This window comes from Mytilus edulis, chromosome 7 (assembly GCF_963676685.1).
Source record: "Mytilus edulis chromosome 7, xbMytEdul2.2, whole genome shotgun sequence".
NCBI lineage: Eukaryota > Metazoa > Mollusca > Bivalvia > Mytilida > Mytilidae > Mytilus > Mytilus edulis.
This window is the reverse complement of record NC_092350.1, coordinates 40,693,766-40,721,676: the sequence shown is the minus strand read 5'-3', so window position 1 is coordinate 40,721,676 and position 27,911 is coordinate 40,693,766. Positions and strand designations below refer to the sequence as shown.

General features: G+C 30.7%; 2 protein-coding genes across 3 annotated transcripts in view; both read left to right on the top strand.

Moving 5' to 3' along the window:
- The window catches only part of LOC139481457 (glycogen [starch] synthase-like), a 34,652-nt gene extending 24,065 nt beyond the window's left edge, over positions 1-10,587 (top strand). The window contains exons 10-14 of the mRNA XM_071264812.1: positions 41-281; positions 2,138-2,295; positions 3,172-3,273; positions 3,711-3,782; positions 6,845-10,587. Of these exons, the coding sequence (XP_071120913.1) occupies positions 41-281; positions 2,138-2,295; positions 3,172-3,273; positions 3,711-3,782; positions 6,845-7,009 (738 nt within the window). The 3' untranslated portion in view covers positions 7,010-10,587. The remainder of the gene's footprint in view (positions 1-40; positions 282-2,137; positions 2,296-3,171; positions 3,274-3,710; positions 3,783-6,844) is intronic.
- A 2,122-nt stretch (positions 10,588-12,709) lies between these two features.
- On the top strand, positions 12,710-25,931 carry LOC139481456 (protein FAM234B-like). 2 transcript variants are annotated; one of them, XM_071264811.1, is made up of 13 exons: positions 12,710-12,813; positions 14,240-14,638; positions 16,092-16,226; positions 16,668-16,859; positions 17,485-17,627; positions 18,429-18,603; positions 20,044-20,188; positions 20,546-20,710; positions 21,686-21,779; positions 22,586-22,780; positions 23,286-23,532; positions 24,072-24,227; positions 25,555-25,931. In XM_071264811.1, exons 2-13 carry the CDS (start codon positions 14,284-14,286, stop codon positions 25,857-25,859), a joined length of 2,307 nt encoding a protein of 768 aa, XP_071120912.1. In that variant the 5' UTR covers positions 12,710-12,813; positions 14,240-14,283; the 3' UTR covers positions 25,860-25,931. The 2 variants fall into 2 exon arrangements, with proteins under 2 accessions (XP_071120912.1, XP_071120911.1); XM_071264810.1 differs by lacking the exon at positions 12,710-12,813 and adding an exon at positions 13,545-13,685.
- Positions 25,932-27,911: the final 1,980 nt, after the last annotated feature.

Genomic DNA, 27,911 nt, shown 5'->3' with positions numbered 1-27,911 from the left:
ATATGTATATATATATATAGTAATTGTTGTTTCTTTTCAGACATCTGGTTCACCTCCTATATGTACCCACAATGTAGCCGATGATTGGAATGATCAAATACTGAATGCATTACGGAAATGTAAACTATTTAATCAGAAATATGACAGAGTTAAAGTAATCTTCCATCCAGAGTTTCTTAATTCCACCAATCCATTGTTTGGATTAGATTATGAAGAATTTGTACGAGGATGTCATTTAGGTGTTTTTCCATCTTATTATGAACCTTGGGGATACACACCTGGTAAGAATATTATGTTACATTACCATTAGAAATAATCAAGATTTTTTGCCAATGTATATATATTCTGTAAAAAATTAGAATGAGCAAGTCCCCTAAAAACTAATAAACAGCATCCATGCCATTGGAGATGTGTAACCAATAATCACACCTTACCTGTCAAAATAATGGACCCAAATAGTAAGGGTTAATATTTACTGACAATAATTACAAATATTATGATTTTTACCTATTAAACTATATATTAGATAAATTCCATCAAACAATAAATACTGAATTGGTAGCTTTTGAAAAGGATATTTTGTCAATCTTATAGCTTTATTGATTATTCAGCAAAATTAATTTATTCTCTTGACTTTCTAAGTATTTATGAATTTTACTGGTATATGGCCATAATGTTTCAATTATAAAATGTTAGTGGTTTTCATCAGCTACTCTGATGTCCCCTTCTGATAAAGTTGACCTCAATGGTAATGAGATTACTAGAAAAAGTTCCATAAAAGACTATAGTAATACACTGCCTCCGGGTGCGGGATTTTCTCATTGTGCAGGCCTCTACAATAACTTTTTTTTCAACTTGTCCAGTAGGACAAGTACATACCAAAACTTACTTGTCCGAATGAAATTGTAACTTGTCCAAAAAAAATCTTAATATTAACCTTTTTTGCATTTCAAGTTGATTCAAGGAACAAAATGAATTCAAAAAATTGAACAGAATTTGATTTATATCCTTTGAAATACTTTTAAAAGATATGAGCCATGAACAACTGAATTTAGTTGTGTCACAGGACTTAGGTTCTAGTTTTTATCAATGCTAAAGTCTCATTATACTTTACACATGAGGCACCATCTGATTGGCCTATAAATGTACATGTACACTCATTGGATTTTTATCCTATTTTTTTAAAAGTTGAAAAAAGTTTATTCAAATGCAATCAATAAAAAGAATATGAGGTATGATTGTCAATGAGATAAAAGACCAAATGACACAGAAATTAACAACTATAGGTCACTGCATTGCAAGTATTGTTTTTTCTACATAAAGATCACACATGATTTGATGATTTTTATGGTAAATAATTTCCTCATTCTTATTTAAAAAATATGTTATGGACATTGGTATTAATTATTATAAAGCAAAAAAATAAGTTAGGAAAAGAAGTTCTGATTTGTCTTTGTCCAGAAATGTCTACTGCCTTGCCAAACTGTATATTAATCATGTCTATGAAATATGTCTCTTACAGTGCCCAACTGTCCATTAAACTTTGAGCCGAATCATTTCCGAGCTGGTGACGAACTGTCTTTTAAAGTTACCTTAATATCTAAAAAGCGCATGGTTGAATGGGATCGGTAAGACTGGTTTCTGAGAAAAGTGTGCTTTTTACCTGTTAAAATTACTTGACAAAGAACCAGTTTTAAATTATCGATTGCAAGTCTAAGGGGTCTTAAAATAATAAGTTTCAATTAGTTTCAGTTTAAAAAGGAAAGATGTCAAACAAATCTTCTTTTCTTGTTTTTTTGTTAATAACTATACTTTGTTCATCAAAGTTTGATTAAAATTTATTTTCTGCAGATCGGACAAGCTTGGTATAGCTGTTACTTGTCCGACCTTTTTTACCTCTGGTACCGGACAATCGGACAAGCGTTATTGTCGAGGCCTGTTGTGTTGAAGACCCTTTGGTTGCCTTTGGCTATTTTCTGCTCTTTGGTCAGGTTGTTTTCTCTTTGACACAATCCCAATTTCCATTCTCAATTTTAAACTAAGTGTTTTTATATATATTTGTTTAGCTCAGTGTTCATTTTTGAGTGTACCCAGCATATACCGACCGGTAATAAAATGTCTCTGTTCTTACTTTCAGCTGAATGTACTGTTATGGGTATACCCAGTATGACCACCAATCTCTCAGGATTTGGATGTTTTATGCAAGATCATATACAGGATCCTAAATCTTATGGTATTTATATCATAGACAGAAGATTTAAAAGTTATGATGACTCAGTACAGCTGTTAGCACAGGTATATTATAGTTTGCATAAAAATAAGGAGATGTGGTATGTTTGCCAATGAGACAACTATCCACCAGATTTCAAATTAAGTGGATATACTGTAAACCAACTAATTTTCACGAGTGATTTATTTTCGTGACTTTTGCGAGTAGAAAAATAACGTGAAATATGCAAAATTTGGATCTTTTCCTATTTAAGGTGGTACCCAACACTTTCACTAAAATTAATTTGGCTCGTTTAATTTTCATAAAATTTTGCCTAAGTATTTACTTTGACCCTTTAACAAAAATATAAAAATTTAAAAAATTTTGAACCAACTGATTTGTCAGAAAAATTACACTGGTTATATAGCAGTTTGACAAACACCAATTTTAATCATTGAGAAGCTTAATATTCCCTTTACAACACAACGTAATTAAAACGTTAAGCTGACTTCACAGAGTTATCTCCCTGTAGTGTTAGGTACCACCTTAACTAGATCAAATGATTTCCAAATCTGAAATTAGAATAAAAATAAATAAATAAAATATAATTATATATACACTGTTGTTTGCTGAATAACAAACATTTCTACTTATTATTTGTGTAAGCAATTTCAACCCTGAATAAAGGAGAAAGTTAAGAAAATGTCTGTACCAAGTCATATGACAGCTGTTATTTATTCTTTTGATGTGTTTGAGCTTTTGATTATGCCATTTGATTAGGACTGTCTGTTTTAAATTTTCCTTGGAGTTCAGTATTATTGTAATTTAACTTTTTAAAGAGGCATTTCATTTAAAGATTTAAGACTAGTTTAATTAATCATCCAACTGAAAAGTTACTTCTCAATATTTTATATGGAGGAGGTATTTCAGTGTTCTCTTATTTACTCTCTGTTCATTTTCAGTACATGTATGATTTTTCTTGTCTTTCACGAAGACAACGAATTATTCAGAGAAACAGAACAGAAAGATTAAGTGAACTCTTAGACTGGAGAAATTTAGGAGTTGTAAGTATATCCAACTGTTGTAGTAGTAGCATTATTTTCCAACCTGATTTTAGTTTTTGAAGCAAAGTTTTGTTTTTGTAGCCATATGTCTTTTTTCTTCAATATTTTTGCCCATTACTGTCTATGCTTTATATTTTAGAACCATAATATTCTCTTTCATTATTGCAATTTTTTAGGAATGAACAAAAATGCCAAATTAATTTTGCAATTTGTGAAAAAGCTGCATACAGATGTATGTTTCAAATATTAGAATGCGGGGTTCTTATTATTGGGATACTCACCTAGTCACATTATTCGCATTTATAACAACCTCACGATTATTGCTGAATTTACAGTATGATTAACCATGATGATGTTTACATTAACAGCTTGACATTAAGCAGTCTTCAATTAGAAAATACAATAATTAAAAAGTATGAATTTATATCTATTTTTAGTACTACAGAAAGGCCAGGAATTTAGCACTAGTTCGATGTTTCCCTGATGCTTTTGTTGAGGATGAAAGCAGTGTAAGTATTGCTTCAGATACATTACTCAATTCATGTTTCAACTCAATTCTATGAAGCTAATTTTTCGAAATGCAGTATCTAGGGTTTCACCAAAAAGTTATCAATTTTTTTTCTAGAATATCAAAATTCAACTGTGTATAATTCACAGTCTTTTACTCCAAAATTAAAATTAAAATTGCAGGCAGGGGTGCAATTATTGAGTACTATAAGTCAAAGATGAGAAAAAAAACTCATTTTCATTCTGTGTGTTTACATTCTGCAATGTTTGTTCTTGAAATTTTTAACTACACAAATAATAATTCAATATTTACTGGTAAATATCAAATTAAGGGGGCTTGCTGGTCTAAATCATTTTTTTTTCTTAATATAGGATTTTGCTATATTTTTCTATGAATGAACTTTATCTTATATTTAATAGAAAAATTAAATTAAAAAATGGGGTCACCGTTCATTTACGCTCACAATCTGTCTTCAAAAGAAGCATAAATTTTGGTAAAATAACTTTTTTTCTGTTGAACTAATAGGAGAAAAAGAGGTAATATTGAAATTTATACAAACTTGATGTATGTAGTCAGTCTGTATTATGTCTCATAATGTAATTTTTGTAGTCTTATCTTTCCTGAAATATTGTAGATGTAAATATTTCCTGTAGTTTAAGAACTTCCAGGTGGTTGTTTATTATTTTGTTGTTGTCCAGTGGTATGCAAACACTTCTTTTATAAACCTGTAGTGTCAGTGAAACAAAAAATGTAGGTCACCAATGACAGGCGTACTAAATATTTTGAGTTATATTCATTTACCTATCCTAAAGAGCAAAGTTTTATAATGTAAGCCTTCTATAGATGAAAAGAAAAGTTAACGATCACATGCATCAACCTGTATTTTACAGCTGTAATTTAGGTAAATTATTTTCTGTGTGTATTGGTGAGAAGTCCTGAAGTTCAATAATTGGTTCAAGTAAACTCTCCTGATAAAACAAATCTCAATTAAAGTCAAGACAGCAACCCAACATATTTGAGCATTGTACACCAATTACCAGCTCAAAACACAAGTAAACCAAATTTAACATCAGGGATATCTGTGTGTTAACCAAGACATAATCCTTGCAAGTCACTCTGGCTTAAAGCAGGAAGATATGTTAGAATAATAATTTTATTATAAACAATCAAAACAGTTTTGGCCCTTGAGAAACACTCAGCATACAAAATAAAATAATTAAGTTCCTGCCTGAGCAAGTCAGCTTGCAACCTTCACTTAGAGAAAGAACCTGCCTGCCTGACAATGCGCCAGCCAGGAAGTGGAGTGTCTCCACAGAGAGGATGAGAATAGACGTCTCATCTGCAGCAGGGCTGTGCAAGGTCTGCATCAGGTGATAGCCCATGTGCTAGTAGAGTAGCAGGGATCTATCAAACTGGCGCTGGAATAATTTAGATAAAATTTGTCCCTGAAATGCTTGGGGATGAATGAAATTTTAGAAATGACCAGTGATAAAATTCCATCAAGGAAATATAATATGAAAAGAAAAATAATATATATCACTAGTAAAATTGCTGAAATTTTCCCTTGTCTTGAAACATTATTGAAGGTGTTCGGAAGGTGGACGGTGGGTGGTAAATTGAATGATAGCACTGTAAACTATATCAACTAGTCAGACTTCTGTGAACCTAGAAAGTGATTATACAAAGACCATGCATATGGCTTCACACACAGATTGGGCATATCAAATCATACAGTGGGAGGAGACTGACCTCACTTGGCCTTCAGAATGATATACTGATTGCTGTGCAATAAATTTTATAAGATCTGTTATCAAAATCTGCATTTCCTCACCAAGAGTAATTGTTTGTGACATGTATCTGATTAGGAAAAGATTAATGTTTGTCCTGGTGAGACTCCATAACCTCAAAGTGTCAAATACCATAGAAATTTTTCTCAACTAAAACAGGTGGTGAATGATGTAAATGTATCAATGATGTCAGCATCTTTCACCAGATAATAATTATACTCTTGTTTGTATAAACAAAACTTATATTACATATAAGTTAAATATAAAAAAAGAACTAAATTACAAAAATCGCTAAAATTTTACAATAGTTTAGTTTAAGTACAGCTTATCTGAAAGTAATAATAAAAAATATAAGTCACCGATGATTTAAAAAAGATGTTTCAATTTGAATGCCAAAAAATGGCAATTTTGCACCAAAGGGAGATAATTTGGAGCTTTTTCAATGATATTTATATTTTAAAAGTCATCTTGGGTCAAAACAAATTTATTTTTTTGAATGATTTTTGTACCATATGATAAAGTAACAACTAATAAAAGTAATAAATAAAATGAAAAATGAAAAAAAATTGGTTTTTTTTTTCTAAAATTTTTACACCCTCGAGCCGCCTGAAATGTTTCATTACAGCTTTTTCCTCTCCTTTCACTGCATTGCATTAAAATTTTTAGACTGTGAGAATTTAAAATCAACAGAAAACTAGCTTGAAACCACAAAACAAGCTTGAACTTACTGTCAAAAACAATTTTAATAGTTAAAACATCTTTAAATCAAAATTTTTACTAAATGCATGACAGATCATTTATCTGAAGTTCATTCCCTGAATACTTACAATTTGATTGAATTTGGGAAAGACACAACTGTTAGAGTTTATTTGATAGTTTTATATCCCACATTGCTACTCTCTTTTTTCAAATGATTACAGGAATGTGACACTGTATTGAAAAATACTTATATATTTTTGTGGTATTTTATGGTAAGAAATATGTTATATTTATAGATAATCGCTGATCATCTCAACAAGATTGATTTTCTCGCTTGATCCAGTACCGCAAAGTTGAGAAAAGCAATCGAGTTGAGATGACAAATGATAATCTGTTTATCACTATTTTACCTATTACGAAGTTGTTAATTTCATAACAACAGGTATGTACACACTTAGTTTCTAGTGATAATTTTTCAAATCACTACTGTGCTCAGAAAGAAAATTATCAGTCATTAACATGATTAAGATCAAAAGAAAATTTATTAAAATAGCAATGATAATATTGTATATTTCAGGGTAAGAAGTTTGTATATCCCAGACCAGCCTCAGCATTTACCTCTCCAGCAGGCTCCAGATCAGCAACTCCTGCCCCATCAGAATCTGGAAGTCAGGATGGCGAGGATGAGGAAGATGAAGAGGATGTAGAATATAGATTGAATGATAAAGAAGAAACTAAATAAAGCCATTTGATGGGTCAAAAATGTTATTTGAAAGAAGTTTTGAAAAAGAATTAATCTGATTGGGAGGAAATGAAACACTGTGTTAGGAATAGTGAAATGATTTATTACAGAATCAAATAAATATATTTATCTGGTGTTTAGTGTGTGATATTGTAGAGGTGAACTGACATGTTACAGTCAGGTCTTAAGTTAGGCAGTAATGGATTTAGTTCACAATGTTTTAATGCTATGCTGGTGCTGATATATAAATTTATATTGTTTTGGGCTATTTTAGAACAAAAGTGCTAGGCATTTTAGGTTTTTGTTTGTGCAGGTACACAGTAATGCAACTATACTTACTGTGATTCTCCAGAATGATTTTTTTTCATAGAATGATTCTCAAATATTTTTTTGCTAAATATTTGTGTTTCTGACTTAAAAATCACAATAAATTTTTGGGAAAGTTTTGAATATTTTTGTCTTCCATTTGTTTCTATTGTAATTGAATTATAATTGCAATTTTGAGTAAAAAGTACCTTTATCTTAATACATATCTGATATCCTAGTATTCAATAGAGGTTTATGTAATGTAATGGTACAACAGAGATCATGATATTTTATCAATGGTTGTGGTGTACATTAATATATGTAGCTGTATATTAACCAGGAATAACATATTATAATTGTTACAAGTCCTTTATGATTGCAAAGTATAAATGAATTGAGTCATGTTCATGGATACTAATTTACAAGTTTAGAAGTCAGATTTCAGAGGCAAATGGTATATTCTATTGAAATCCTGAGCAATCCTAGTTAAATATTAATATAATATTTACATATTGTGGCTTAGTTGTGATATATGTTTGTTTGTGAATATAATGCAACTAAAATACATGAGTGTATTGTAACCTAATATCATAGAGAATATGAATTTGTTTTTATTTTTTATACTTAAATGTTGATTTTATCTAACAATACTGTTGTTATTGAATGAAATATTTGAACTGTTATACTAGTCCTAAAATTTTATTTCCAAGTTTTGTACACTTTGCAAAATTTGAGGTTCTCGTGTTTTACTATCAATGTTTTTATAATGCTTTACACATTGTAGATCATTTTCTTAAGTTATTACATCTCAAGCCAGCAATGTTGTCATGGATATCTTCGACCTGAACATCCACCCTTCAGTAACCTCGATGTAACTTATAGCATCTCTGTTTATTGTTAGATATTATTAGACCCCCTTCAAATCTGAGCTAATCAGGTTTCTTGAGGCCCTTTTTTTTAAATTACCCTTTACCTTAAATGTTCTTTTTTGTGTTAACTGTGGATTCATTTATTCTTATAGGTACAAATTTTCCATCAATTGAGGAAAAATCATATTATTGATAATGCTTAATTTTCAAGTTTTGCCAAAGTGCATAAAAGCATATAGAAAATGTTTAGTTTGTATATAGTTATAACCATAAAATCTGCTATAATTGGTACCCCTAACTTGATAACAAATCCACAATGTTACATGTGATTGACAATAAGCATTTGACTGTAAAACTTAGAAATAAGATAGGAAACATACATTGTTATGATAAGATTTTCTGTATTGTGCCATTAGATTTTGTGTTGCTTTGTGAAAAAGACAATCATGAAATATGTATTGCATACTTATAAATGATAACTATATACATATATATGCTTGATAAATTAGTGAATAAATAGTTTAAACTAAAAAGAATTTGATTTTTAACTGAAACTATTTGTTGTTATATGAAATCTGCATGCAAAGAGTGAATTCTATCTTAATTTAAATACAAAAAAAAACTTAAGCAAAAATAAGGTTATGTTTATTTGATGCAAACTGTTCTTGAGCAATATGGATTTTAGTCCTGCACTATTGTTTATATATTTCTTCTTTGAATTAAGATTTAATTGACTAATTGCAAGGCAACTGGTAGTAATGTATGAGTTTGGTTGTAGAATATTAAAATATTTTTATCAGCATTACAATATAACCATAACCATGATCAAATTATACTGAATTAATAATCAGATAATGGGCATAAATGTGATTGTCAATGCTTTTTAGCAAAATTTCCAAGCTTGGTATTTTAGATGTGTATTTTAGTTTTCAAAAACAGTTTGAACAGAAACACTTTTAATAGTTTGCAAATCTAGCTATGTCTCAATCAACTTGAAAGAGTATTGTAAAATAGCCTGTGAAACTTTTGAAAAGAGATGTAATTGTACACTCATTTCTGTCAAAAATTATAACAGGTACATTTATTAAATATTTGCAGAATATTCCCAAATTTTTTTAATTTTTTTTCTTTAAAAAAATTAAGATATTCGGGTTACAAAAGGTTGATATTTATATTAACTCTATCTCATCAGCTCTACACAATGAATATCTGTTTGATATTTGGCTAATTATCTTTACCATATTACCATGCCAGTCAGATATCTAGTTGATACTTATATTGATATTTTCCCCTGCTTATCATTTATACAGCATGGAAGCTATATATAAAAAAGATGATGTGGTATGATTGCCATATTTATGTATGACTTCTTCAGCTTATAGCCACCATAACACTGTGTTGGTTTTTATTTATAGGAAATATTTGCTATGGCAACAACAGTCTAAGCCTTCTTTAGCTGAAACTTAGAATTAGATTCTACATATGACTTTAATTGATGCAAATGTTTTCGTAGAATATAGATTACAATTATTGTTTCAGATTTTTCTTGCCAACAAGAGAAACTTTTTTGTTTTAGTTTCATTATTTGTGGTTTTAACTATCAGTCACTTGAGTTCAGTGCTTTTGCATATTTTGTTTTAGTGTGTTAAGTTTGCAGTTATCATAAATACAATTACATTACTACACATTTGTGTACTTAACTTGAACACTTTTCAACTGATGATATTTTTAATACACAATGACTCATTTAATTGTTTAGCTTGCTTCATTTTGGTTTATTTGATATTATATATAACCAACAGTTCATAATAGAACTTCTAACATTAGACAGACACTTTTCATTTTGAAATAAATGTGATAAAATGTCTTCAGTAGTTTTAGAGTTTTCAGTTCTAACAAAAAATAATTGCTGAATTGAAATGCCAGTACACGAGTTTCAATTTTTTTTAAAAGCCGGTTAATGTCCAGCTGACATAAAATGTAATTGATTTGAATTTGTAATAAACTTGGCATTATATTGATCATATTTTGACTGAAAAAATTATGGAAGTTCATATCCAATTGTTTATACAGGTCTATATATACTTATGTCAAGCTTTTTATTATATTATCACTAAGCATGTTGTTATTGCATCAGCTCTGATATAACCATTCACTGTTTATAGGTTTTAATTTTGCTCTGTATCGCTAAAGATAGAATGTAGTGTTACCCTGTTATATTTTTGTTATGTTTTTGTTACATAAAGCTAATGTATTGATTATGTGGACTCAGGAGTTTTACCCTTAAAGAGCTTTGTAATATTAATAAACTCTAATTAAATATGTCTTTAGTTTTCATTGTGTGAACTCAGGAGTTTTACCCTTATAGAGCTTTATAATATCAATAAACTCAAATTTAATATGTGTTTAGTTTTCATTGTGTAACTAAAACAATTTTCCATATGAAAGAAATGTATTGAACTGGAAGGGATTCTGGGTCTCATATCTGGCTTGGTAAAACCATAGGCTTCAAAATTGATATTTACTCTTTCTCTGCAATTTAGAAGAAAACGTGAAGAAATGTCATCTTGGAGTCTGGGTAGGGTGATATGTGTTTCTGTTGACTTTGTGAGTTAGTATACTAAAAATACTTGGCATGTCAGTCCAGAAAAAAACAATGAACATTAATATCTCATTAAAGGGGCACTAGCTAAGAGATGTATATAACATTTAAAAGATGATTTTTGTTTGTTCAATCATTAATGAAAGTAAAATAGCGAAATGATAATTCGCTTTTAGCAGGCAGTATGGTTCAATTTTGTCAAAATAAGCTAAGAAACATTGATGAATGAATTATTCACTTGCAATTGAATAATTCAATCTCTTTGAATCCGTATTCATGTGACCTTCAATTTAACCCATATCTAGAGATGAATTACACTTGAATTGTGAGTGTTCAGTTATTAAAAGGAAAAGAATGACAACATTGAAAGTGAAACAAAGGTGAATTATTTGATTGACTGATTTCATCCACAAAAACACATTTGTTTACAAGTAAAAATAATTAACTTATCATTTAACCCATAACATGAAATCAAATAGATGTAAAAATAAAAGTCCGAATGCACGAGGTTGCTATCTATTTATATTTATGTTAATATTATATCATTATATGACCATTGTCAGTTTTTCGGAGGTCTTCTCAATAGTTAAATAGATGACATCTAGACTAAGTACTAAAAATTTTGATATATATATCTGTTATATTCATTGTTAGCTGTTTATTTCAGACTTCAGAATTTGGGAATGTGTTGAGTATGTTATAAATCAAATATGAGAATTTGTTTCAAATTGGTGAACATGATTTTGACAGCCAGTGCCCCTTTAACATGCAATTGTCCTGAATATTAATATTTTAATATCTCATAAACATAGAATCCTAGATTGGCACTCACACCACATCTTTCTATATCTATTATATATTTAAGGACATAAAGAAGCCAACTATCTAAATTCTTACAAAGGTTGGTGGTTTTCTCTTGGGACTCTGGCTTCCTCCATCAATTAAAGTGTTCGGAACAATTTAGCCATTAGAGCTGAAAGTGACATTAAACACCAACGATCAACAATAATTACTTACATAGTGAAGTTTTTCTGTGTCAATGCCACTGCTGGTGGAGTTTTAATTCCCCGAAGGTATCACCAACTCAGCTTGAGGCCCTGCCCACTAGTTCATGGTCCAGCGACTCTCAATTAATAAGTAATGTTGCTGTCCATCAGTCTTTTCGGAGTTTTATGCTGACAGGCTAGACATATCTCTGTGTCGACAGTATATTGAATAAATCTATCAAACCATACATCCATAAAAACTTGTTTGTGGTATGATTCATATTGCTTTGATATCTCTTGGTCAAAGTAAAAAGTAAAGGCAGCAATATATATTGGTTGATTCGTATTGGGTAAAAAATTGTGTGACGGGATATACCATATGACCAATCTTTTATGAAAATTACACTTAGAAGGACCACGAAACTATTGATCTTTCATATTTGTATTATTGGCAATTTTAGGATTTTTTGTTTCAAACAGTGATCATAACCTGTTCTAATAATCGTAACAGCATTGGACAAGTCTTAAACTTGAATTATTATTTTGGTGCATGGAAATCATCAAATACAATTAAAACGCCAAAAAACAAATATCAAACCAGGGAAAGCTTTGAGATGAATTAAATCACGAAGCAGTTGAATTCCCTAAAGCTTCCTTTAAACAATTATCTCATGTTCAACAATTTGAATACATATCTAACATGTATATATATCCAATTGTTATCACTTATGGTCCTACGTGTACATGAGGTCGATACTTACATGTTGTTATTGTTCAAGGTGATACTTTTGTCTGAAAGCTTACAGCGCATTTACAATGTTTATCTTCTTTTTTGTCTTCTTTTCTAGGTTAACCCATCTCTTTTTTAAATCGTCGATCACATATGAATTCAACCGATCTATATTTTATTAATTACAGTTAATAATCAATCTATTTAGCTAAAGATAATCTGTTTTTAGTGGGGAGTATTTATAGTGGCATGTAGACGTTGAGAGGTATTCTGAATAAAAAAATTCACAGCGTCTATTTGCGTTGGATTCAGTAAGTATGAACTTTGTCAGCTTACATTTTTGTATATAATTGTATGTATGGAAAAAGTATCGATCTAATATAGCAAAATATTATATAATTACTGTACTGTTACATTATATTTTTGGGGATAATAACCTTAGACTACTATTATTTAGTCTTAGCAAGTATATACATCAATTCTAAGTCATGTAAACAATCAAAGAACACATTAAAAACAGAAAGCTTCAGACATATATATATATATAACAAACGTGGAAACAAATGGCATAGATTTGTCGAAGAAATAATAACGGAAAAGCCTTTAAACACGCATTAAACCTTTTGTGATACAAGTACAAATTCAATTACTTGTGACGATATCTTTTTGCCAAATTTCGCTCAGGTAAAGAAGCACATTATGGCAGATGGTGAAATCTTTTTAAATTATGTAAGGGACTGTGCAGTTAAAGTAAAAACAAATTTTAAAAAAAAGTGGATAAAACTGAATACCTTAAAACCTGCTGGTTCATTATATTTTATTCAAAATATATAAACACAAAGAATTTAAGGGATTTTATTTTATTTATACATATGCTGATGGTATATTTGTCAATAAACAAGAATTTGAAAATAATGTTCGAAACAAACATTGAACACAAAAAATTGACAAAGAAAATTGGAACTTCTGATTAACATAACTATGTGTTTACATTGGAGACAATCGGAAGATAAGTTGAAGGTTAAATATGTAAGCTGCTTAAGTGATATGTCCATCTTTCCAATCTTATCTTGACGAAACTTTCTTGAACTCTACTTTATTTTGGACATTTATTAGAGATAAGAATAAATGTACTTTTATTGGAGTGTCTTCTGGATATACATTTGATACCAAACAATGCCAGGTAAGATTATATTATTCAGCTTTTCTTCATATTTCATCAAATTATAAAGTAAAATATTTTTTTTGTTTGTTAATTTATACAAGTACTCACTACAAAAGTTCTTCTATACTGCACTTGAATAAACTTCGTCGCTATTGTTTGAATTTATCAGCGAGAATGATTTATCTCATGTTACTATAAAAATTAAACACACCACGTTATTGTAAGGCATAATAGAAACGCTCAAAATATGAATAAACAGTGAATGTTTTGCATAGTTCTTCATTTGAGTTGATACTGCTACACGTATTCTGGGTTTTTTTTTGGTTTTTTTTTCTATGTTTTAGTATATACCACTGAGATATGATTAAAATTACAATTTATGGGGAAATTATTTTGAAAATACTAATGTAATTTCAAAAAGGGTCAGTCTATAAAAATTGTCTTTATCAAACGTAAGACTTTATCGACGGAAAATCAAACATGGGAACGAATGGAAAATAGTTGAAAGAATTGCAAAACTGGTTCATAAGTTTTAGTCTTGATGCATTGCTAACGGTTTGATATTGCTTTAGGGGGACGGACACATGGAAGTTCTGATTACAATCACCTTTTACCCATGGGAAGCGATAGTGAAGATGATGATTTTGGAGATGAGCAGAGAACAGAAACAGATAACACAGGGACGAAAATTCAAGATGCAGAGGTCGGACTAATACACACCAATTTAAAAAATGGACATGGGCATGGATATAATTTTCGACAGTCGGCGCGAAAACAAGACCCCTTGTGTACACCTACAAGAGGTGCCGTCATGCTAGCTTTGTCACTTTTGTTCTTTGGAGTAGGCTATATAGCTGGATTCTTTACTCCATTTTCGATTAAACAAAAATATACACCAAAGCAACTACTGCCTAAGCGGCCTTCAATTATAAAAGAGTCTAGACCCTGGCATTTAAAGCTGTCAGATTGGGGTAAGATAGAAACTAAATTGATAACATACATGGACGCATGATAGGAAATTTTTTTTGCAGAAAATTTTTAAACATAGAAATTACTTAACAAAATTCCGTATCAGTGCTCACGATTTAGAGATTGAGAGGGGAATACAAAAATCTGACAGTGTCAGAACGTATATGTAAATTGTGTGGTACTGAGGTTGAGGATGAAACTCATTTTCTTCTTCAGTGTCACAAATTTTCAAATATTCGTCTTAACTTTTTAAATGAAATAAAGCAACAGTTTAACATTTTAGTGGTTAAGATATTAAATCACAATTTATTTGGCTTACATGTATGTCTTCTGAAGATATTTTCATACTCCATAAACTCGGAAAATTATTTGAAAATTTATCCTCATATAGGAAAGTTTCCATAAATGATATATAGATGTAGTAATGCTCAGTGACCCCCCTTTTCTTAATCTAGTTATATTATTAAACACTGTGCTTGTTGTATTCTTCTGCTTGTCATACTTAATAAAAAAAATTATAACATTGTGTCTTAATCATTTTGAATCACTTGTAATCATTTGTATGTAATTAATGTTGATTGTTCTGCTCCTTGTGGGCGCTTTGATTAGCAATAAAATATATTTGATTTGATTTGATTTGATATTTTGTTGTTTTCAATTTGTTTTATTTTTTCATATGATCATACCTAGGAAACAAAGATAACCATGAATATAGACAAAGAATTTTTCTTTATTCTCATTACTATATACAACTCTGTTATACATTTTCTGATATCAAATTACTCTGATAAAGTAGAAAAACAAAAACATTTATAGTGTTTTTGTTGTTCGTTGTTTTACCCTTATGTTTGATGTGTTTCACTCAGTTTTAGTTACCCGGATTTGACTTTCGAACAGCGGTATACTATCGTTGCCTTTATATATACCTTCCTGTAAAAGACTAGTTAACAAATCAGAACAAATATTTTTTGTTTGACGAAACATTGACATATTAATAAAAAAAAGTGTAATAAAAATTTGAAAAAAACATGTGTACTTAAAAAAAAAATGAAAATGTCCTAATAAAAAGGGGGAAAAAATTTACATAACTCGAACAAGATTGATGTATGTTATTTTGACGATAGAAATACTAAATTTCTTTACCATCGTGTATTTTTTCCACACAAATGTTGGTTCCGATCAAAATGAAAACGTACCCAAGAAACTATTTTGATGAAAATGCTTCTTATATTAATACAGGAAAAGAAAGCTTTTTAAAACTTATACACCGACCAATCTATTCTGTAGTTCCTAATTTAAAATTTTGAATATCAAATGATCAGTTATGATTTTTCTTTGATACAAATCCAATAAAAACGGATTTAGATTTGAAAAGATATACATTTCATTAAAAGTAAGAAAATGTGAATATAGCTATGATTATAAAATGCAATAGATAATGTATTCTTTCACTAGGTTCAGAATCCTGCATCCGATTAGTTGACGTAGATGGTGATGGATTGCTTGATGTGCTCACTGGTCTGGCTATCGGTAAAGATATTACTGAAATGGTCCTGGAATCTACAATGGATAAATTTTGTTCAAAACATGGTAAAACCTGTTAATTCAATTGCCAATATTTATTACTTATGTATCATAAGTCTTATCTGATTGATGATAACGACTGAAATGGTATTGGAATCTGCAATGAATCGGTGTGGTCACAAACATAACTTGATTTTCTTTTACTGGCAAGAGATTTTTTCGAGCAACTAATCCTTGTACATATGCCATTAAAAATCTGCCTTAGTCATAATGTCAGATTCGTATTTTCGTATCGCATTTAGTATGCAGCCTATAAGGAACCAACCACAATTGTATATGCCTATGATACTACTGTTGCCTTTATACTGTTTACTTGCATTTATTAATGTTTATTTCACTATTGCGTCTATCTTTTTGTACTATATAAAGTTTTACTTCCGATGTTTATATATATGATATGATCTTTACATTTGGAATAGTAATTATTTTCGTTCACATGCATTTTAGGAATGGAAACACCGTGTGCAGGAGCTGTGATTGCGTTAAGAGGTTATGATGGAAAATTACTTTGGCAAACAAAAACATATTCTGAGATTTTTGCCATGAACTGTCACGGCGTTGATGTCAATCAGGATGGATTAGATGATTGTATAGTTTCTGGACGGCTAAAAGATCTTAGAGCAATTGACCCAAAAACAGGTATGAAGTACCTTTTGAAAACACAACTCAAAACCATGTGTTATGATATAAACGAAAACAGTCTTCTTTTTTCAATTACATGAAAGACAACAGAGGATTTTTGAGTCCTGACAATGCTCTTCAACTTTGTAATTTATTTTGCCTTTTATTTATGCGTCTGGTGTAAAATCCTTAATCCAGGTAGCTACATTGTAAGATGAATGTATCGTTGGTTTATGCGCTTTTAAGTATGAATGCACAGAAAGGAATACGTACCATAATCAGAGCTATTTTGGTTCTCAATGCTCTTCAACGTCGTATTGGCCTATTTAACTTTTTTGGATTCGAGCGTCACTGATGAGTCTTTCGTAGACGAAACGCGCGTCTGGCGTATATACAAAATTTAGTCCCGGTATCTATGATGAGTTTATTTATTGGATTAAATGCATTTCTATAAACAGTGGAGTTTAACCGTGATACCTCGTTAGAACTTCATGGAAGTCAATAGTCCTATAAATGACAACAGTAAGGGATACGTTAACAAAATGAACAACACAATTCAATGATTTAGCTTTCCATGAGTACCCAAGTTTTTATTTGTTCTGTGTTTTGACATTTAACAGTAATGGTTTTACATTTTGTTTAGGTGAAACTCTATGGGTTTCTAACCCTGACAACCTGAGATTAGGCTGGAATATATATACAACAACCCCTATACCTGATATGAACAATGATGGTATCAATGAAATTGTAATATCACACGGAGGAGATCCAATTATAGCTGCTGATGTAAGATAACTGGAACAATTAGTACCATTGTCAATAATAACCAGACAGGGACACAGTCACATGGGGCAATATTTTATGATGCAATTATTTGTATCACTTCTAGATACTAAATACAGTAAAACAATTGAAAAAGATATCATTTTCATTTGAAGACTTGTCTGCTTCCTGGTTACCGTTTTTATTTTTCATTCTTGTCATTTGAAACCTCTTTTTGTATTGTCACATTTAAAAAAAAACACTTTCAATTTCGTTGTGAATCCTTTGTTTGATATTCGATGCTACTGTCTGCTTTTTGATTGAAATATCGTCTAATAACCTATGTCATTAATAAAAGAACAAGTTTTTAAGTTTCAATAACCCCAAATCCCAATAGAAGCACACACACACACAGTTCGTAGTACAATGCATTAATATTTTGCTTATCATGAAATTTTCTAATTATACAAAAACTTATAATGCCAATTCAAAGGTTTGATAGTTTTGATTTACACCGACCACTTCCATCCCTCACCTACAACCTACAACCTATTTTGCTGTGCCTCATAACAAAAAAAACTATATCGAGGCACATATGATGTAGGATCGAAAGAAATAATGTGAAATCGCTGTGTGTATATTTTGCCTAATCAGAAGGATTGCAATACTATATAAGTATGTTAAACCCTCGAATTTCTAAATATTTTTCTCCTATTAAATATTAATTTAAGCAATTTCTAAATAAATGTGTTCTGTTTCGGATTTTGCTCAATTAAATGAGAAAAATATTTGAATCCTATTATTCACAATAACGTTGTATTATAGAACCATAAACGCCATTCTGGACGATTGATAATGATAAACGGAGCAACAGGACAAATAATGGGTCGTTATTTAGATATGCCAGAGGACAAAGAGATGTATATATCACCTGTTGTACACCAGCGCAGGGATGGCTCAATGTACATTTTGTATGGCAGTGGAGGGGAAACGGTTGGAGGTATGATGATACATTGTCAATTATTTTTGTTCTATGCACGTTAGTAGTACTTATGTACTATTAGTATCAAACTTTACACGAAAAAGAATTCAAGTTAATAATCCTCTTTTCCTTTCTCCAGCGTTTGACAAACAAACTCATGATCTTTATCTAAAACATAAAAAACGTATTGAAAAAAAAAAACTTAACACGATAAAGAATTAAAGAAAGCAATCACTTTTTCCCCTTTCTCCAGCGTTTGACATACAACATCGTAACCTTATTTAAATGAATAGCATGCATATTCAAACTGTTGCATAATTTTCCCCAATAAAAACGGAAACAGGTCATTTTAGTTACAATTATAAGAGGAAACACTAGTGTACCTATGCTAATTATCGTAGATATATTGGAAATACAAATCAAGGGGATTAACCTGAGGTAGTTAACTTAGCCCTAAATGAAGGGATAATTGGTCCATCGATTGTTTTGTTTGAATCACTCGCCGAACAAATTTAGAAGAAGTCAAACATACTATGAAAAGGATTACGACACAATCAGTTTTTATTAATGCATATCATGCGACTATTCTGATGTCTCAAGATCAAATATCGCGAAAAAATTATGTTCTTTTCCAGTTGAGCTACAAATAAAATAAGCGATTAACCAACTCGTGAAGGTACAATGGTGTTGATTTCAGTCGTCCTTTCTCATAATAAAACTTGCAGAGTTTCTGCGTTAAGAGCACACCTGTTTTCAAGTTCGTATAATGTGAACATACAAGCGTGTAACGTATCAATCGATATATATATATGTATATATATATTTATCACTATTTTGTGCATTTTTCCTTTGATCTTTTTTTGTGATAATTTTGCATATCATACTACTCGCTTGAGATGGAAAATTATCGCTAGAAACTAAGGAGGCACGTGGCGTTGCTAAAGAAATTGACATGGTAAAATAGCGATAAACAATCTTAACTCGATTGCTTTTCTCGATTTTGCCGTCCCAGCTAAAGCGAGAAAAGCAATCTCGTAGAGATGATCAACGATAATCTATAAATAAACGCTATAATCAAAAGGGAAGACAATTTTACTCACTCAAAAATCAATCAATCAAAATGCTTGATTTCATGTTTCGAGCATGATTTTTGTGCTCCGAGCACTGAGCAAAGTTTTATGACTTCAACCCATGGTCTTACTTAGGAGAGAGAAGTTGGCAAAAGGAAGTCGAAATCGTTATTTATGGCATAGATCCTAGTTTGAAGTCTCCAAAAGATGTTGAACATCTAATTTTTTTATGTTCTGTCATATTCTATTAGTATTATTTTATAATACTGTTCTGCTTTGATGTGTGAAAAAGTCCTCTACTCCTTTCAGCTTTATTATTGTCTTTGATCTTATTTGTATTATTCAACTATTACAACATTAAATTGGTTTTTTTTTTCTTTCTACTTAGGGTTATTCCTTGCTATATCTGTGCCAGACTTCTACAGATATGTAAACAATCTAGACCATAGTCACAAAGCACCAACCGTTGGAGGACAGTATAAACAGTGGGGATATAGGAAACCAAATTTTAAAGGCGAAATCGAATTGTATAGGTAAATTATACAAAGATTTAATGAGCAGAACTGTACAAGTAAATCATAGAACAAATAATGGGTAAAACTGTAGTCAAGTGAATCATTAAACAAATAATAGGCAGAACTGTAAAAGTAAATTATACGAACACATAATAGACAGAAAAGAACAGGTAAACTATACGAATAAATAAAATGTAGAACTGTACCGGAAAATAATACAAACAACTGTTTATCTATTGATCGTTTTTCATTTTTTGCTATGGCATCGTCATTTTGTTTTAAACTTATGAGTTTGAAGATCCCCTTTGGTACCTTTTACCTCTCTTCTGGTGACCATAAAGGTGAAATGAAAAAATGTTCCTATTTATATAATAGATCAGAAACAAATGGGGTCATGGTTCCACCAGTTCTTGTAGATATAAATAAAGATGGAGTGAAGGATATTCTTATGTCGGCATTTGACGGGACAATGATTCTTTTTGACGGCGAGACATTGGATGTTTTATGGAAGATCAAATTTGAGGATAAAGAATCTTACAGGTACTTATTGTATAACTGACATTCATCGATATTTTTAGTTTTTTTTTAAATCATAAATGATGCTGACAATTGCCAAACAGATGGTTTCATTCGTGTACTATTAATCTAAAATGTGTGTTGAAAATCTTCAATCAAGACAGAACCGACTTTATTTGCTACATTACAATAGTTAGTTATAAAAATCATATCCTCTCACTTATTAAATTGTTTGGTGACTATTTGAATAGCATCTATCCTATTTAGCTTAAAATAAAAGCTCGGTAAGTCTGTTTTATATATTGACTTACACCTAGTAATTGACCATTAGGAATGGCTGAGAACTTTAAAAGAAAAAAACTCTATTTCCTTATAGTAAACTTTCCATATCTGTAAACAAACATTCAATCAACGACAGCAAATGCATTTTTAAAATCGGTATGCATTTCCTTGATGGACGATGATTGCTGCTTACTTAGAAGTTATTTAACCACGTAAAGTTGAAGTCTTCTAGCTGTTCGAAAGTTTAATAGAATACATCAAAAATTGCTTTGTTGTTAAATGTTGGTGTAAAAGAAGATCACGGAACTTTTTAACTTGCAACCACAATCTTGTTATTCATCATCGAGTGTGATATCACTGTATGCAATTTATAACCGAATGTTTTCTTGTCATGATGAACATGATAGTTGAATTATTAGTGGTGCCTCTACAAGTAACCTTTCGCAGAACCTATGTTCACTTACAATAATATAAGTGTCTTTTATTTTCATTTCCTATGTAGTATGGACTAATGTTTGTTCTTGGTAGCATGGACTAATGTTTGTTCTTTGTAGTATGGACTAGTGTTTGTTCTTTCATCGTTTTTTTTAACATTTGCTCATGATGGTTTATGCATTCTTTGATTTTTGTTGCCAATGGTGTTGTATGCAGTCTTTTAATTATAGTTTTTGATTGTTTAATGTGTTCATAGATTATATCGCATTTCATTCATTTTAGTTCCCCTGCTCCGGGATATTTTAACGATGATGATACACTAGATTTTATGTTCCACTGGAGTGGAGGAGCATGGCCATACTATAATAGCACTGATGTAAGACTAATTTGAATTCAAAGTTATGTGTCATAGAACTGGATTCACGTTTTGTACAATTTGATTGTATACGTACCTATATTTCAATGTCTTTTCCTGTTGAGATCGGTATAATATCTTTATTTAGTAGACGTTTATAAATATATTGGGATAATTTTACCTCTTATATACTATGCATGTAAATAGAAGTATCAGAACAAGTTTTAAAGAACTGTTTAATGTACAATAATTAGAAAAACAAATATTTCTATGTCGTATTTTAAGTTAATTTGATCAATCGAAAATTATTTTTTCGTAATCATAAAAAGTGGGATGTATTAAAGCTATTTTGAATATAAAAATTTTTTATTGACAGCAAATCAGTCTATATTTTGGCCTGCTTGTTTCTATAATTCAAAACAATATTGTATCAGAATACAATTTTCTTTCTTTATGAGTCATTTAATTTCATGTTGTTTTATGGAACGAAATGTTCCCTTTTTTGTCCTCGAACATCAGCGAAGATACATTTAATGCTCAAATACGATCTACAGAAGTAAAATTTGGTATGATTAATGTCATATTCACAATTGTGATTTAAAAAATATTTTTTATAAACAGCCGGTGTTGTATTCATAGAAATTTCTTTATTTAGTACTTTTGTGATTATTATCAAAATTGCTGACTACATGCTTAGAGGTAAGCCTCGTTTTATGGTTAATTTTCGGTTTCCGAAATCTTATACAAAAACATACTTAAACTTTTTGTATCCAAGAGAACCTGGACCAGTAGGTCACCTTAAAAATATGTTACTACCATTTTAAAAGGTGATTGTCGTTGATGGGAAGGATGGTGTCGTATTATGGAATACCACCAGTCATAGATATGATGTGTCATCAGATCTGGTGGCCAGAACTAGTAGTTACCACAGGGATGTATTTCTATTCCGCATGCAAGGTCGTAAGGGTGATGGCGCATTAAATCAAGCAGCAATTCATGGAGCCACAGGAGCTCAAAGAGTTGTAAGTAAATGAAGACAAATTTGTTTGAAGTTTTATATAAACAATCATCAATGAAATATATGTATCAAAATCAAGAAATAAAAGTAAACAAGAAGTAAAATTTTTTGATTATCTTGCGCTAGACTAAGAACAAGGACTTTTTGGGACAGTGGTGGCTTCAGATATCAAGATCTGTATAACGGTGGACTTGTATGATTGTCAAGGTCCCATTTACTACTACTTGATTTGGGGGGGGGGGGGGGACACAGAGAAAATATCAATAAACTAACATGTAATCATGATATAATTGATACTTAAAACATTTGAAATGCATACAAAAAACACTTCAAGATTCCAGATATTTTCGAAACGAATAAGTTATTTTAGAAAAAAAACCAATTAATATACATATATCACGGAAACGTTGTCTTTCATTAGATTTGACTGAATGAATTTCAAAACATTTTAAATTTAACAGTCAAAATCTTTCCTCGTAAATCGTTAATTGTTTATGATGATGATTTAGATAAACAGACGTAGCTCAAATCCAAATGAACTGGAGGAAACGGTAGTGGATGATGATAATTTTGATGCACCAGGACTTTTACTACCAGAAAGTCATTTCACTCGAAGACGCCGAGCAGTCCCAAAAGATTTCATAGAATGTGAATCTGACCAGACTCTAATGATAACTGAGTTATTTGCAATGGACAGGACAGTGATGAAGGCGCCAATTAAATTGTGGGAAAAGGGATCAGAGAAACATTATTATAGTAAGATTGTTATTAATTGCCAGAGGAAAATGAAAATTGTTAGATTGCTATTAATTTTCAGTGAACACATTATGAAAATAAGATTATTGGTTATCATCAGAGGACACATGATAACTGGAAGATTTTTATTTTGAAATGGAAATATGTTTTTTTCCGAAATTGAACTTTCTTTTAATTTGGTAAATCAGGAATGACAAACTAATAGAAAATTACCTACAATATACCTTTTATTTGGCATTTACTCTTGTGGTTTTTGTACCATGTAAATATTCAAACTTATAAATAATATCAAGTAAAAAAATATCCTTTCGAAAAGTTTGTATATTGTAATGATCAAAAGAATGAGAACAAATCGAGACAACTTAAAATTACTTAGAAAGATATGGTGTGAAAGGACTTTTAAGTTATCACACTAGTCAGCCAGTTAAAAGCGATATAAAAAAAGACTAATGGATGTTTTATTCGTGTTTTATATATCGATCATCACGATATGTCGAAACACTAAATGCTCTTAAAGATATTAAAATGCGTTCTTTCAGAATTGACAGACGAGGATCGAAAGTCCGTACAAAAAGTTGTAAAAACGTTTGGGGATAACCATACACTAACAGAGTTGGAAGTTCCATGGACAAGAGGCAAACGTCAGGCTCCTGGTACCATGTGTGTCATGGTTCAACCAGATGAAAGAACAACGGGTATGACATACTTTCAAGTCTTAAATAATCGTTGTTTTACCTTCGTTGCAAGAAAGATTATTGCTATGCATGCAGTTACATTACTTCATTTTAAATAATCTCATCTGGTTTTTATTAAATTAGCAAATGTTATAAAAACAATATGCGTATTTGCATGCCGGTACCGAAGTACCATCGGGAAATGACAGGCCACCAGCAGAGGTTTAACATAGTTGACATTTGTTTGTTTTGGATATTCTGCTTAGACCCCTTATTGTTATTTAGCTCTTCAAAACCTGCCTTCAAAGTACATTTTAAGCATTACTTGTGAATGCAAATCCAGAAGAATGCTTCAGTTGAACCACAAGGGTTGTTTTCATTTTGCAATTGTGATACATCTGATTACTAATACTCCGATATTATAAGTTATATAGTTCTCTACTGACTCCCTACGGATTCAAAGAGGGTTAGGGGTTAGTAAAATCTATAGGAGTTGAGGCTGTAGGTCGAATCCTTTATGGATTTTATTTACCCTCTATGGTCCGTAGGGGGGCAGTAGTTAACCGTATAACGAATTTATCGCAGGTTGGACGTTTTCTGCTGCGTTTTGTTGAGAAAAAAAACCAATGAAACACAACAACAGCAATGTATGATGTCACAATTAACAGTAGACGTGACGTCATGAACCCCTATGAAATTTTCTAATCCCTACGAACCCATAGGTGGTCACTACATTACGGCTTTAAGCCAATCAAAACGTGATAATTTACCCACGGTGTCATATCATTATAATTTAAGATGGGCATTTAATTGATTTAAAAATATATACTAGTGAGTAGAATGTTACTATTTCGAGATTAAGCATTTTGTCTCTTTATAGATCAAACCTATCAAATAGAAAATATGCCAAATCATTCCGACCAGTATTATGTACTTGATATTTTAAAAGTGTCTATCGTTCGATTTTTTTATATAATAACTTGTTTAGAACAACATTGGTCAAAACAAATCTATATATATTGTTGCAGGCTGTCTTTTGATGTTGCTGTTTTATGCTGTTAGGTCACATTGCCGTTTATATCAAATGTAAAAAAAAAAAAAACCAAGCTATAAAGTATGTACTGTAAATTAATATTTATTACATTGATCTTAAAATGAAATTTTTGTTTTTTCAATATAGGATTTTTTTTTATTTACAAAAAGTTTAAATGAGTACATTCTTTTTTTAAACAACTATGCATTTGAACATTATAACCTTATGTAGCTTACTAACCATAATTGACTAAATGAAAGTTATAAAAACTAAACTGTCCATGAAAGTCTGAAAATTAATCATTTATATTTCCAGGAGCTATTGGGGATGTGGATGGAGATGGAAAGTTAGATGTTATTGTGAATCTGATTTCCGTTGGAATATTACGTGATGATTATGCTCATTTTGTCAAAATGAAATTTGATGTTGACATTTATAAATTTAGTTTGGAGGATATCATAGACAATGAAATGTACACACCACTTAATGTGACAATACATGAAAGAATGAGGAATTCTTTCATTGAGAATAAAATAACCAACCTCAAATTTCTACCACCAGAGAAACAAACGTGGGGTGAATATATGGGTACCCGTGGTAACAGTGTATATGAACCATGAAGTGTAGATGATTTAATTAGCCAAATAGTAAACATCGAATGCTTGTCTTAATTGTAATTATAAATAAACAAATTGGAAACAAAATAAATATTTGTCACAATGTTTTGGCATCATAGTTCTATTAAATATAATACAATATTCGATACAATCAATCCATACAATCAATCGATACAGTCAAGATCTGTCTTTATACTTATAAAATAACACAGTGTTATAGTAGTCTCAGAATCAAGTAGATAATAGGAATCTTGTTTTTTATGCTGGTTATTGTTATATTAAAAATGAATGGAGATGTTGTAAGATGAACAATGAGACAAGCATCCACAAGAGACGAAATGAGGTAGATGTCAGCAATTATAGGACACCATACGGCCTTTCCAAATATTGTCAACCAAATTATTTTCGCGGATACTTTATTTCGCGTTTTTCCCTTTCTAGTCAGCTTCACGGCTATTAAATTTCGCGATTTTCTAATTTACTTGATGTAGTTTGATAAGGATAGATCCAAGATTTATATAATCGCGACGATTTATTTTCGCGTTATTTTTCTACTCGAATTCGAAAAAAACGAGTTCGGGGACATACCAATTTTATTATTATAATGCAAATAGTTAAATCCTAAAGTTCACAGTTTTTTACAAAAACGGTGGACCCGGAAAAAGGATATTTTTGGCTTTTTGTTGCCATGGCAACGTGGTTTTTTTTAACCCAAAAATTAAAAAATCTTGTTTTTATGAACTTTTTATGATTTTTTTAATTAAAATTTATTATTAATGAATGGACCACAATTATTTATAAATGTTTTGTTCAGTATTATTTTTTTATAGCCACTCGCATACATTATTATTTCAGAAGAATTCAAATACAATTTTACCTAAAAATCGTCAAAAATCGGAATTTTGAGCTTTTCACATGAAAAAACTGGACGGGCGATGTTTGATTTTTTTTCATTAAATCATTGGGTACTCCTCCCTGAACAAAATGATGTATCATATTGGTGTAATATCACTAAGAAAAAAATCCAGGTTTCATGCAAACCTCAACTTTTAACGGAAAAAAAAAACAAAAATTATGATGTACAGCAACAAACGACAACCACTGAGTTACAAATAACAAAAAGAATAAAGTACCGATCTGAGCATATTCTCTTAGAGTTACTGAAAAGCAAGTTCAATCGAAATGCTGATTCAAAATATTTTAAGGTAAGGCACGACGATAAACTTTAGTACGTCATATTATATAACCATACACCGTGAAACAGAACCTCTGGACATGTTTTTGATTGGTTGATTGCTGCATGCGTATTGCCCAGTGGAAAGTATCTCATGCAAGTTCAGGATGAGAACAAATTAACAATAAATTCAATACACAATTCCTGCAAAAGGGATAGACCGGCATAGAGAGTCGGACATTTGGAATACTACTAGAGAAGAGAGTATATTCGACAGAGACAAACATTTAGGCTTGTAAGAGTTGCTGAAAGGATAATTGATGATACTTTCTCTTCACGAGGCATCGAATACTTAAGTGTTTTGCAGCAGGTGGGAAAATGACCAACATTGACCATGTTTCTATACCCCATTCCCCCTTCGTGTACATTTTCTTTGAAAATTAACTTTATACCTCTTACCGGTTAATCGATCGAAAGATTATCCAAGTAACCGGTTAGATAAAATTGTTTAATTTGACAACACTTATATTTATATATGGCTTAGATCTTGATATAATTCCACACTGAAATATCATACTTTTATTCTTATATAGCATGACAGAAAAGCTTCAGTTTTTAGTGTTTGTTTTAAATGTATATATTAAATTGCAACGATGATATTCAATTTTTTTTAATTTGAAGTATCATATATATGTTTCAGTCGTAGTATTTATTTCAAAATGGTTTTTGTTTTATACTCGTCAACTTCAATAAAGCATTTATCGCTATTTTATAAAGTTTGGTATGAGAACACTTATCCGATAAAGATCATATAAGATTTGACAATAATAGTAGATAGTTTATAAAGAACACTTAGCTGTCGTTGCATATGATTAATTTTG

Excerpts from the sequence above, each read along its gene's own strand:
- LOC139481456 (XM_071264810.1), top strand. Across the intron at positions 17,628-18,428 it reads ATCCAATTATAGCTGCTGAT|AACCATAAACGCCATTCTGG; the intron begins GTAAGATAACTG and ends GTTGTATTATAG. Across the intron at positions 20,189-20,545 it reads GGCGAAATCGAATTGTATAG|ATCAGAAACAAATGGGGTCA; the intron begins GTAAATTATACA and ends TTTATATAATAG.